Genomic DNA, 14419 nt, shown 5'->3' on the forward strand with positions numbered 1-14419 from the left:
TACATGAACTATCTCAATAAAAAGCTGTTTAAAAAATATTTTGCACTGGGCACAGTGGCTCACGCCTTTAATCTCAGCACTTTGGAAGGCTGAGGCGGGAGATCACTTGAGCCCAGGAGTTCAACACCAGCCTGGGCACTATAGTGAGAACACATTTCTACAAAAAAATTAGCCGGCCAGGTGTGGTGGCTTACGCCTGTAATCCCAGCACTCTGGAAGACTGAGGTGGGAAGATCACCTGAGATCAGGAGTTCGAGACCAGCCTGGCCAACATGGTGAAACCCCATGTCTACTAAAAACACAAAAATTAGCCAGGCGTGGTGGTGCACGCCTGTAATGCTAGCTACTCGGGAGGCGAGGCAAGAGACTAGCTTGAACCTGGGGAGGCAGAGGTTGCAGTAAGCAGAGATTGCACCACCACTGTACTCCAGCCTGAGTGACAGAGTGAGACACTGTCTTAAAATCAAAATAAAAAAAAAATTAGCCAAGCATGGTAATACACATGCCTGTATTCTCAGCTACTTGGGAGGCTAAGGTGGGAAGATCGCTTGAGCCCAGGAGGTGGAGACTGCAGTGAGTCATGATCACATCGCTGTACTCCAGCATGTGCAACAAAGTGAGACCCTGTCCCCACTCCCCACAACATATACATACAGATGTCACTCTAATGCTATTACACTACATGTTATAAAATAGTTTCCAAAATACTGTTAAAATACATATCAAAATACGTAATAGAGGCCAGACACAGTGGCTCATCCCTGTAATCCCAACACTTTGGGAGGTCAAGGGGGGCGGATCACTTGAGGTCAGGAGTTTGAGACCAGTCTGGCCAACACAGCGAAACCCCGCCTCTACTAAAAATAGAAAAATTAACCAGGCGTGGTGATAGGCACCTGTAATCCCAGCTACTCGGGAGGCTGAGGCAGGAGAGTCACTTGAACCCAGGAGGCTGAGGTTGTAGGAGGCAAGATCGTGCCATTCAGCACTCCAGCTTGGGCAACAGAGAAAGAGACTCCGTCTCAAAAAAAGCCCACCTAATAGAGAAAAAGACAAACAGAAACCCATACACCCTAAATTAAGCCAATATTATGATACTGAAAAATAAACCACTTAAGAATCAGAGACAACAGAGAGCTAAAGGGCCCTTATTTATTAGAGTACAACGACCAAAACCAAAAAGTAACAAATTGAACATAATCTCTAAAGGATTTCTTCAGAAAGACTATTTAAAAGAATCTTGAAAGAGAAGGCTTTGTTTCTACAAATGAAAATATGAATAAAGTCCTCAATAGCTTGAGCACTTACTCATCATACTGGATATGGTAAATAACGTCTTCATCAGCAGCAACAGAGTCTGAATTAGACGTAGAGGGTACATTGTCCAATTTATTTGTGTTCTCTTTGGATTTATGCTTTATATTTCCATTAGTCCTTTTACAAGAACTGCCATTCTTCAGTGGAGTTTTGCCACGTGACTGTCCATCAGAAGCTCTAGTAACACTATGTATGTGTGCTTCAAACCAAGCACCAAGGCCGACATCTCTGGCATCCACCAATTCATTTACCTAAAAAAAGTTTAAAATCAGTTAATGAAGCTTAATTTTGTCTACTGCTTCATAAACGTTAATATAACTCAAGTTATTTGTGGGTTATCATGGTAAACAATATTTGCAGCTACTCATGTTTAAAGTGGTAAGATTAGATCAAAACTATTCTTTCTGAATTGTGCTATCTTCAATCTGTTGACTAAGATGAAAACTAACTTTCTTCCTGATTTCCTTCAATGAAATAGATGTTTTCTTTACTCCTTATTGACGTATACACTAGACTTTTGAAAATATAATTCTTATGTGCCTAAGAGTCATTCTTGCAAGTCATCAAGTAAGAATGACACTAATGAAAAGCCAGGACTTTAAACTATTATGACTAATCTGTTCCATTAATTTCTTCATAATCCTAAAGATAACTTACATAATCAGTCCAACCAGAAAACAGTAAAGCATGAAAAACAAAAGTTGAAAATGAGAGAATTATGCACAACCAAAAAAAAAAAAGAGTCTAATGAACACATCTATACGAAATGGTGAAGTTCCATCACTAGTTAGTAACTTACTAGGCAAATACATTTATCTACCACCTCAAAGAACAAAGATAAAATATAAAAATGAACAGGGCTGTAAGACACAAAATGGATGTAGTCAAGTCAAGTGGCTGATCCAGAACTAACCCATGCAATCTGACAAAAGGAAAGAGTATTAAAAGACAGGTGTATCAGAGAATTAAGAGTTATAAAATGGAAGGTTAAAAAAAAAATCCTCTCCTTTTAAACACTGTTTAAAAGATGAGGCCAGGCATGGTGGCTCACACTGTAATCCCAGCACTTTGGGAGGCCGAGGCAGGGGCGGATCACTTGAGGTCAGGAGTTCGACACCAGCCTGGCCAACATGGTGAAACCCAGTATCTACTAAAAAATACAAAAATTAGCCAGGCATGGTGGAGCATGCTTATAATCCCAGCTATTCAGAAGGCTGAGGTAGGAGAATCACTTGAACCCGGGAGGTGGAGGCTGCAGTGAGTGGAGATCGTGCCAGTGCACTCCAGCCTGGGAAACATAGTGAGACTCTGTCTCAAAAAGAAAAACAAGGAAAAAAAAAAAAAAAAAAAAAAGGGCCAGAGCCCTTTCAGGACAATAACCAAGAGAAATTCCTTCAACTTTCTTTTTAAGCCCTTAAAAAAGAAAAAATGAAATCAACACAAGATCACTATTTCATCCAGTTACCTTTTCCTTGAAGGTAGAAGACACCACTCCTAAGGTGTCTGATAGATGGCATACCTTGTGGGAGAAGTATATACTAAAAGTTAAGTATCAGTATGCCAGATAATATGCAAGGTTCCTTACTCAGGTATGTCTAACCCTAACAAGTTTAATTCGTTTTACAAAATATGGAAACAAAGGCTCTGAGAAATTAACTTCCTTTAGGTTAAAGCTAATGAAATGTAAGGTTAGGATTTGAAGCCATCTTGACTTTGAAGCTTACGTTCTTGCCATCATACCATGAACCTTGATAAATGACAAGACAGGTAAACAGCAACTTCAAAGGAAGTTAGGAACTTAGATGTAAGTTACTGAAAATATAAAAAGGTTTCAAACCACAAACTGACAGAGGATAGAAAGAATACAGACAAAACAAAAACTATCAACTGTCACTACTAGAAGAGGTACATTTGACCAAAGGCAGTGTATGTAATGAACATGGTAGCAATAAAATAGCTTGAAAGACATAATATTTAATATTACACAAGAATGAAGAGTTTAGGAAAAAAATAAAAACCTAACAGTCAACCAGGCTGGGTATGACAATCAGAGATGGAACATGTCATACATAACATAAATTCATGTATCAAATAAATATAGGCTCATTTCTCCCATACTAGTCACTGACAAATTTAAAGACATTTAGTCTCTTGTAGATAACACAATAAAAATGCAAATAATCAATGTTAAGGTCCATCATACTTGGGAGAATAAACTGTTACTACTCTGTTGCAGCAAATCAAAATGTAAGTTTCATATATCACTATGAAAATATTGCAAAGAATGCAGCATATAGTTGATACTAAAATGGTTAACAGCAAAAATACATTAAGCTGTATCAACCTTACTAAGGAACACGAGGAGGCACAAATGAAGTACTGAATTTGCCTATCAAATGTAAGATACTAGCACGAAGATCTAATAGCTGGCTACCTTAACATCTAAAAATAAAACTAAAGTTAACAGAAACCTAAATCAACCTCAAAATAATGCCATTGTTTGAACATCAACACATAGAACATATCAACTCACAAAGGTAGGGCATTCTTTGAATATAGTAAACCTAGATTTACAACTGGAAACAAGAATTTTTCTTTTCTTTTCTTTTTTTTTTTAAACACAGGCTATCTGCTGCCCAGGCTGGATGCAGTAGTGTGATCACAGCTCACTGCAGCCTCCTACTCCTGAACTCTAACTCCTGAGCAGCAGGACTACAGGTATATGCCACCACACCTAGCTAACGTTACTTCTTGTAGAGACAGAGTTTGCTGTGTTGCCCAGGCTGGTTTTGAACTCCTGGCCTCAAGCAATCCTCTTTCCTTGGTTTCTCATAGTGCTGAGATTACATGCACAAGGCACCTTGCCTGGCCAAAAAAATATTATCCTACTAAGTATAGTAAGTATCCTACTAAGTATTGCTGTGAGTAACCACTCACAGAAATGCATATAAACTGGGCGGGGGCAGAAATGCTCTTAAATTCAAAACTTTCTGCACATTGGATAGACATACTAAGGCAAAATTTGAATAGGCCAAGATGCATGCAAGATATTAAAGCTGTTTTATAAAGCCTGGATTTTAAAGGCAGTTCAGAGGAAAAATACTTAGGCCTGTGTGATTAATATGAACACAGAAGATCCTGCCATGGTAACTAAGTAATCTAGTACAAATTAAGAACTGAAATAATTAGCTAGAGGAGTAGCAAAATAGCAGACAAGACGACAAAAGAGGAAAACAGAATTTGCCTATGTGGGAACATCTGAATTGTACTCATGAGATTTTTATTGATGTAACTGAGTGACAACACGGAGAGGCCAACGCCACTGAAAGAACAATTACTTACTTCCCAAGAGAAGGAGATATATAGGAAAGCACTAGGTTTGGTCAGGAGGCAGAGGGAACTGGGGAAAATTAGGACCCAGAGCCTTTATTGTGTTTTCCATGGAAAGGCAAGGCAGAGGAAACAAGATGGCTAGTTTGAATAATGTCAGTGGGCTTTGGATTGTAGGGGTGGTCTATAGTTGTTTGGTACCTGACCCTGGGTGATCATGGCAGAATATTGGCTTGGTGTTTAAGAGTTAGATAAAGGAGGTAGTTAAGTGCATAGACTCAGGATTAGATGTTTTGTATATGAAAGGCAGGCTCACTGATCAGCTGTTTACAATCTCTAGGAATAAGCTAGCCCCAGGAAGAAGGGCAGTCCCTCCTCAGCCAGTAAGGCCCCCAAAGATGTCAAAACATCATATACAATTATTTTTAAAAGATTAATATGGGGGGGAAAAGGAGCTGAGCTAAAAAGCTAAAAAAAAGTTTAAGCCAACCACATAATTCTATACTTAAGAGCTGCATTTATTCACATCAAACATATAGCCACATTTAGGGCCAGGCATGGTGGCTCACGCCTGTAATCCCAGCACTTTGGGAGGCCAAGGCAGGTAGATTACCTGAGGTCAGGAATTCAAGACCAACCAGGCTAACATGGCGAAACCCTGTCTCTACTAAAAGTACGTAATTAGCCAGGTGTGGCAGTGTGCACCCGTAATCCCAGCTACTCAGGAGGCTGATGCGGGACAATCACTTGAACCCAGGAGGTGGAGGTTGCAGTGGGCCAAGATTGTGCCACTACTCCAGGGCAAAAAGAGTGAAACTTCATCTCAAAAAAAAAAAAAAAAAAAGCCACATTTAGAGAAAAGGTTTTACCTGTCCAAATATCTAATATGTTTGAAAACTAAAGTATGGGAGGCAAGGAGCAATCAATAAAAAAGAAAATACCAACAGCGAATATTTGACGGTTTTACTATATGCTAGGTATCATTTGGTCTGCAGAAAACACTTCAGCTCTGCAGGTAAACCTAGGTTCAAGTTCTTCATCTATCACCTACTAGGTGTAACCATGAACAAGTTACTTAATTTGTCCCAGCATCTTGCAGTGTATTTGAAATAAAGTGAGAAAATTCATGTAACGTGCCAACCCAGCAAGCATATAGTACACACAAATGAAACAACTGTCTCCTTACTAAGTATATATGCTCAATGTTAAGACTCATTAAAACTCAAAGAGTATAGTCCAGGTGCAGTGGCTCACGCCTGTAATCCCAGCACTTTGGGAGGCCGAGGCAGGCGGAGCATCTGAGGTCAGGAGTTCGAGACCAGTCTGGCCAACATGGCAAAACCCCCACCTCTACTAAAAAACACAAAAATTAGCCAGGCGTGGATCCCACCACTACATTCCAGCATGAATGATAGTGCAAGACTCTGTCTCAAAGACAAAAACCGCAGAGTATAGTCTTATTACCATACTGTTAGTAAACATTAGCAGTTAACCAATACATACTTTACCTCCTTTAATTATAATACAAAATAATTCCCATTTTCTAATGAGGTTCAGACAAGAAATACATTTGCTCAAGAGAGACACAGGTAAAAAATGTGGGTGTTAAGCTGAGAACACAGGTTCTCCAACTCTGAAAATCGTTCTCTCATTGTACCATCTTCCCTTTTTTTTTTTTCTTCTGAGACGAAGTCTTGTTCTGTTGCCCAGGCTGGAGTGCAGTGGTGTGATGTTGGCTCACTGAGACCTCTGCCGCCCAGGTACAAGCAATTCTCCTGCTTCAGCCTCCTGAGTAGCTGGGATTACAGGCATCCACCACCACAGTGGCTAACTTTTTGTATTTTTAGCAGAGATGGGGTTTCACCATGTTGGCCAGGCTGGTCTCGAACTCCTGACCTCAAGTGATCCACTTGTCCCCCGCCTCCCAAAGTGCTGGGATTACAGGCATGAACTACCACACTCAGCCCCATCTTTCTTTAATTACAAATTTTAAAATGCTGGGCTGGGTGTGATGGCTCACACTGTAATCCCAGCACTTTGGGAGGAAGTGGCAGGAGGACTGTTTGAACACAGGAGTTCAAGACCAGCCTGGACAACATAGTGAAACCCTGTCTCTACAAAAAAATTGAAAATTAGCTGGGTATGGTGGCACAGACCTGTAGTCCCAGTTATTCAGGAAGCTGAGGTGGCAGGATCGCTTAAGCCCAGAAGGTTGGGGCTGCAGTAAGCTATGATCATGCCACTGCACTCCAGTCGAGTGACAGAATGAGATCGTCTCAAAAAAAAAAAAAAAAAAAAAAAGGCAAAAGCAATATGGTTCCATTTACATTAAGTTCAGAAACCAGAAAATGAGGGATTAGGGTTGCATAAATAAGTTAAAGATTATTAACATGCTGTTAAAGGTTAACATTAATAAGAAAGTTAGTAAAGAACAAAGAAATGATTACCATAGAAGTCTGGGTAGCAGTTACAACTAGGGAAGAGGGAGTTATAATCAGGAGGAGGCACCTGGTAAGTTTCTGGGAGTATTGTTATTCTATTTCATAACTTGGGTGGTGTTTATAGACACTGATTGTACTCTTTATATTGTCTAATACATTTCATAATCAAAAAGGTTAAACATCAAAAACTGTACTACGGACAAAAGAAATAATATACTAAGATATCAATGATAATTCTCCGCTTTCCAGTACTTTCTATTATACAATAAGCATAAGAAAACATGTAAGAAGTTTAACAGTGCCACATGTTCAGCTAAACTGTAAAGGCTTACCATCATCATTCTAAACCGTCATCATTTAGGCCAGGATGACAGCCATTTGAAAAGTACGTTGTTTCTGGTATCATAAAAAACTTCCATATACAAAAACCAAAATTAAAAACAACTTAGGTTCGAACGTCCATCTTATTGCAGAAAATTAGTTCCCAATCTAGACCCGGTGTGATTCAATTTATGTTAAATGCACACACAATGTGAATGGATGGACCCAGCCTCTGTACAATCTTTCATAGGCTCTCCATATGTGGTAGTGGTATCAAAATTTCAAATACCTATGACAATTACTAAGGTTCATCCCTCCAAAAGTAAATAAATCTACAGTAGCTTCAACTAAGACTAAACACAGCTCTAAATTTATTACTGTATGAACAGCAGCCTTCTGAGAATTACTAGATTCCTATGGGCTCCTAAACGGGGAAAGGGAGCCTTAATGTAAAATTTACTTCCCAAATTGTATAACCAAGCAGCAGCTGAACTGAAATTTGAAACCAGGTCTCATGGCAAAGCTCAAGTCTTTAACATCTATACTACACAATAATGGGAAATAGAAGAGATGTCAAATAGAGTTTAAATTCTGTAGTTCACAGCCAAAGCACTAACACCCAAAATGAAAAGCAAAGACCTGCTGAGAGAAGTAATTTCTCATGATGCTCTTCTGAATTAGACTGGGGAGGGAAGAGGAAAGAATAGTGGGGTACTGAGAAGTTTGCTAAACAGAAATTTAAGTTGACCTGAACTGCTGAACCTTGATTAATCTCAGATGTGCAGATACATAAACTGGCCCTCCTTTGAAAGCAAAATCATCCTGTCACTGCCAAAACAATCAATTCAAAAGCAGCCGACTGTAAACTCTGGTCAAAGATGAAAAGTAATATTGTAAGCTTAATATACAGACGGTTACGTAAATATTCATAGATGTACATATACATAGGTTAGTACAAATATGTATTATTTACCTGCTCTCTGCTGAAGGCTCTAAAAGCAATGACACACCAATAGTAAGAAGCATACCTAGAGCCAAGATCTTCGTTTTATTTTTTTAAATTTATTTACTTTGAGACAAAGTCTCAGTCACCCAGGCTGGAGTGCAGCGGTGCGATCTCGGCTCATCGTAACCTCCGCTTCCTGGGTTCAAGAGATTCTTCTGCCTCAGCCTCCTGATAGCTGGGATTACAGGCATGTGCCACAACGCCCAGCTAATTTTTTTTTTTTTGTATTTTTAGTAGAGATGGGGTTTCACCATGTTCGCCAGGCTGATCTCAAACTCCTGACCTGAAGTGATCCACCCTCCTTGGTCTCCCAAAGTGCTGGGATTACAGGCGTGAGCCACCGTGCCCGACCCCTATCATTTGACAATTAAAGGAACCTTGGAGAAATGGTTGATTCTAGGACTGAAGCAGGAAATACACAAGATGTACCTGAAGCATGCTGTAGTGCCAGAAAGTAAGATAATGCTTAAGAAAAACAAAACGCCCACAATAATGGGGGATATAGGGGTATGTCAAAGGGACATAGTCATCAAATAAATGAGTTTCTAACGGCCAAAAGTGTAACAATTTGAGCATGAGTCCATACTGATGTAAATGTCTGAATAAATACACGTCCCATGTTGAATAATTTTAAATAATTTTTGTAGAGGGCGTACATTAACTTCCCACTCCTTAAGTGTGGACTGTACAGTAACTTTCTCTTAAACAGTACAGTATGGAAAGACAGGAAGGGGGTGTGGGGTGAGTTTAATAGAGGAGAAACTTGACCAACACTACCCCAGCAGATGATTAAGGTTCACATCAGTATTAATGTTATTACTGATGTAAAACCTAAGTTATACTTAGCAAATAGAATATTGATAGTATGTGCTCTTTATACGTGATGAAAACACCTCTGTGGTCTTCCTCCCCAAAGCAAACGCAGACAAATAAGGAAAACAAATGAATCTTAATGGGGGAGATTTTACAAAATACCTGACCAGAACTCTTCAAAATGGTCACATAATCAGGAAAAAAAAAAAAAAAAAAAACCCAAGAAATTGTCACAGTCAATGTCAAAGGAGATTTAAAAACTATATACAGTATAGTATCCTAGTGGGATTCTGGAACAGAAAGAGGACATGAGGTAAAAGCTAAGAAAATAAGAGTCATTAATTTCAACAAATATACCATACTAACTTGAGATGTTAACAGGGAAAACTAGGTGTGCGATATACAGAAACTCTCTCTACTATCTTCAATTTTGCTGTAAATCCAAAACTGTTCTAAAATAAGTTTATTTTAAAAGCAATGACGGAGGTGGTAACACAAATAAAAAAGTAATAATGTAAAAAATGCAGAAAGTACTGGTATTTAAAAGGTGGATGAAATCAGAGTAATATAGAAAAAAATGGCAAGCTGGCTTTCAGTGCTAAAAATTCTGTCTTGTGACCACTACATAGCACTGTTTTAATTTACATAAGTCTTAACTTATTCCCAGATTTTACCTCTTGTTATTGCAATTTTTTTCCTGTTCTAATTGATGTAGTAATTCCTTGAGCTATCAGTAGCTCAATGTTAACTTTGAAGATAGCCACTTTAGTGATTGCTCATAACTTTCTAACACATTTTCTCAGCTTTCCCAGGTATCCATAGGCTATAATTTTGCCTTCTCTAATATTTACACTTTATTCTGTTCTCCTGCCTAATTGCATTATCTAGTACTTCCAAAAAGATGTCAAATAAGGAAGCATTAATTGGCTTCCTCATCTGGCTTGTCTTTAAAGGGAATATTGGTATAGAATGTAGTTTAAGATATTAACCTATGCTATCTATTCCTTTTATCAAGAGTTCTTTTTTTTTTTTTTTTTTTTTTGAGACAGAGTCTCACTCCGTCACCCAGGCTGGAGTGCAGTGGCACAATCTCGCAACCTCCACCCTCCAAGTTCAAGCAATTCTGCCTCAGCCTCCCGAGTAGCTGGGATTACAAGCACCAGTCACCGCATCCAGCTTATTTTTTGTATTTTTAGTAGAGATGGGGTTTCATCATCTTGGCCAGGCTGGTCTTGAACTCCTGACCTCATGATCCACCTGCCTCGGCCTCCCAAAGTGCTGGGATTACAGGCGTGAGCCACCGCGTCCAGCCAGGAGTTTTTTTTTTTTTTTTTATCACAAATGACTCAAATTTGTATTTAAATGCAGAAAACATTTTAAATTAATTTGTTTTCTTTGGTTTATTAGTACAACGAATTATACTGAAACATTTTAAAATAATGAACTGTCCCCACATCCTGACAAACCATATGTGCTTTAAGTAATATATTTTTAATAAGCAGCCATAATTTTTTAAAGCAAGGTAAATCAGTGAATATAGCCATAATACTATTTGCTGACTAGAACTTACGTTTTATATCAATGTTAGTGATGCTGATGTGCTTTTTGTCATGTTTTAGTATCAGTATTAAACTCAATTTATAAAGCAATAGGAAGCTTTCCTTCTTTATGTTGTAGGTAAATTTAGGTAACATTATAATGATCTACTCCTCATAGGTTTAAAACAGTTCAGCAACCCAAGCCTGGTACTTTCTTTGGAAACATAGTTCTATCTCTTCTTAATCTTTCCATATACATATTTATATCTGTTGGCATTTTTCCATATATCCAAAATTATCTCCATTTGAATAATTTTGAATAATTTACTTCATCTACCGATTTTCAATTTTTGGCCTTAAATGCTTTGAAAAACAGTATAGGTGCCCATTTATCCCAACTGATAAGAATTAAGAAGTTACAAAGATAGCTTTGAAAAGTTGCTGGTTACAAAAGTCAAATCAATTTCATTTCTACATATCAGCAAACAGATTACTATTTTAGAAGATAACTATATATAATAATTGCATCAAAAACAAAGCTACCAGAAATAAAGCAAAATATTAAATATGTAAAGAGAGAACTAATTAAGATGTCAAAGATCCAAGTTAGCTGGGCACGGTGGCTCACGCCTGTAATCCTAGCACTTTGGGAGGCCAAGCAGGAAGATCACTTGACCTCAGCAGGTCAAGGCTACAGTGAGCCGTGTTCACATCACTGCAGTACAGCCTGGATGACAGAGCAAGATCCTGTCTCACATAAATAAATAAATAAATAAATAAATAAAATAAATACAAGAAAGAAAGAAAAGATCTAAGTTAATGGAGAAGTCTATTCATGAATTAAAAGACTCGACATTGTAAAGATGTCGATTCTCCAAGCCCATCTATAGATGCAATCCCCATAGAATCCCATCAGATTATTGTAGAGCTTTACATGCTATTTCTACAGTTTTTGTATCCAAATACTAAAAGCCAAGAAAACCAAGAGACCCTGAACATGAAAAGAAATTGGGGAGATAGGAGAAAGGGAGATCAAAACAGTCCATAAGGCCACAGTACTCAGAACAGTATAGGAACAGAGCTAGACAAATAGACCAATGGAATGAAGTATAGCAGTTTGGCAGTACCCTGTGGGTGAACAACTAGCACTTCTAATCCTAGGTAGAAATTCTTGAACATATGCACCAGGATAACAGAAGGTTCAAAACAGCACTGTTTAAAACAGTTGAAACTGGAAACAGGCCAGGTATCTATGCATTAGATTAAATATACTGTGGTATGTTAATAAAATGGAATGACATAATAGTGAAAAGCAATAAAACACAGCTATATGCAGAGAATCTTTCAATGCTGAGAAAAAGTAGAATTCCATCATATAAAATTCAAATATAGACAAAACATACTGCCTAGAGAAATATACGTAAGTAGCAAAACTAAAGAAAAACAAAATGAGCATAAAAGTCAGAATAAGCAGTTTACCTCTTAGGGAGACAGAGGGAGAAGTGTTCCGATAGGGACACATACGAGGCTTTAAAAAGGTATTTAAGGCTGGGCAAGGTGGCTCACCCCCGAAATCTCAGCACTTTGGGAGGCCAAGGTGGGCGGATTACCTGAGGTCAGGAGTTTGAGACCAGCCTGGCCTACATGGTGAAACCCTGTCTCTACTAAAAATACAAAAATTATCTGGGTGTGGTCGTGCACGCCTGTAATCCCAGCTACACAGGAGGCAGAGACAGGAGAATTGCTTGAACCTGGGAGGCAGAGGTTACAGTTAACCAAGATTGTACCATTGCACTCCAGCCTGGGTGACAGAGCAAGCCTCCATATCAAAAAAAAAAAAAAAAGTATTTCAAATCAATCTACTTCTTAACCTTGGTGCAAGTACACAATTATTTCCTTTACTGCTCTTTAAACTGTACATATACATCTTGTACATTTGTCTACGTATTTCATATCAATTTTTAAAAGACTACTTTTAAAAGTTACTATATTAACATCCCAATCTTTATTTTCAAATGGCAATCACTGTTTACTTACTCAAAACATCCTGAACACAAAAGAAATTTATTTGTATTCTCGCAACAGTAAGTCTGAAGAAAACAACATACCTTATATATTCCAAAGCCAGGATCAATAAGACGGGCACGAGCTGATGCAGATGGCTGACTGGAAGGTCCTACCCTCGGAGCTTTCTTTACTTTAGGTGGACTATTAGAACAGGGTTTAGCCTCAATCTGTGTAGATGTGCCAGGAAGATGATCAGGGTCTGGGCGAACTAGCAGCTGAATTATATCATTCAGTCCAACATCATAGTCAAATAAGGTATATCCATTTTCCAACTAGAAAATAAAGAAAGAATACTGAAATGCTTCTCTAAAATGTATCTTTCTACGTTTTCAGTTGCTCAAATGTCCTAGCGAAACTTAAAATCCATAGCACTCCAATTTAGAAATTTTAAAACCATTCTTATTACTTAATGGCCTCTGATGTCAGTGTCTTCTCTGGACCCCAATAAATTCTTAATAGTTACTCCATATTCACTACAGAGAACACTGCTAGCCATTAAAACAAAAAAATGGGCCAGGCGCAGTGGCTCACGCCTATAATCCCAGCACTTTGGGAGGCCAAGGGCAGATGATGAGGTCAGCAGTTCGAGACCAGCCTGTCCAACATGGTGAAACCATGTCTCCACTAGAAATACAAAAATTAGCCCGGCGTGGTGGTGCGTCTGTAATCCCACTACTCAGGAGACGGAGGCAAGAGAGTCTCTTGAACTCCAGAGGCGGAGGTTGCAGTGAGCCGAGATTGTGCCACTGCACTCCAGCCTGGGCAACAGAGAGAGACTCTGTCTCAAAAAAAAAAAAAGGCTGGGTTCCATGCCTCACATCTGTAATCCCAACATTTTGGGAAGTCAAGGTGGGAGAATCTCTTGAGCCCAGGAGCTCCAGACCAGTCTGGGTAACCCCATCTCTACAAAAAATAAAAATAAATAAATTAAATAAAAAACTTAGGCGGGTGTGGCTGCACATGCCTGTGGTCCCAACTACTCAGGAGACTGAGGCGGGAGATCACTTTAGCACAGGAGGTCGTGGCTACAGTGAGCCATGATCATGCTACTGCACTCAAGTCTGGGCAACAGAGTGAGACCCTGTTTCTAAACCAATCAATCAATCAAACAAACCCAAAATGTTTCATGGTTGCTGTGACCTTATGACCTACACAGAAAAACTCTAAACTAGATTTAATTTCTCATCAAGTTTTATTTTTAATCAGTGCTTGAATCAACTTCAAGAAATGTGAATTTTCAAAGTTGTTTTATGACCTCATTTTTCATAAAGACATTAAGTCATCAGCTCAGTGTTTCACTTTTTAAAAAAAAGACATTAAGTTAAATATTTTATCTTTCTAAAGCATTATCAGGGGCCGGGCGCGGTGGCTGAAGCCTGTAATCCCAGCATTTTGGGAGGCCGAGACGGGCGGATCACGAGGTCAGGAGATTGAGGCCATCCTGGCTAACACGATGAAACCCCGTCTCTACTAAAAAAAAATACAAAAAAACTAGCCGGGCAAGGTGGCGGGCACCTGTAGTCCCAGCTACTCGGGAGGCTGAGGCAGGAGAATGGCGTGAACCCGGAAGGCAGAGCTTGCAGTGA

The 14419-nt window shown here is 38.9% G+C and overlaps 1 protein-coding gene across 3 annotated transcripts in view; it reads right to left on the minus strand.

The window, feature by feature from the left end:
- Positions 1-14419, minus strand: part of UHRF2 (ubiquitin like with PHD and ring finger domains 2) — a 97155-nt gene that overhangs the window by 76135 nt on the left and 6601 nt on the right. For 2 of the 3 annotated variants that reach the window (XM_050761699.1, XM_050761701.1), the window contains 2 exons: positions 12875-13105; positions 1309-1568 (listed from right to left, as the gene is read on the minus strand). In XM_050761699.1, the coding sequence (XP_050617656.1) occupies positions 1309-1568; positions 12875-13105 (491 nt within the window). The remainder of the gene's footprint in view (positions 1-1308; positions 1569-12874; positions 13106-14419) is intronic. The other variant, XM_050761700.1, reaches the window with a different exon arrangement.

The sequence above is a fragment of the Macaca thibetana genome, chromosome 15, assembly GCF_024542745.1.
Source record: "Macaca thibetana thibetana isolate TM-01 chromosome 15, ASM2454274v1, whole genome shotgun sequence".
Taxonomy (NCBI): Eukaryota; Metazoa; Chordata; class Mammalia; order Primates; family Cercopithecidae; genus Macaca; species Macaca thibetana.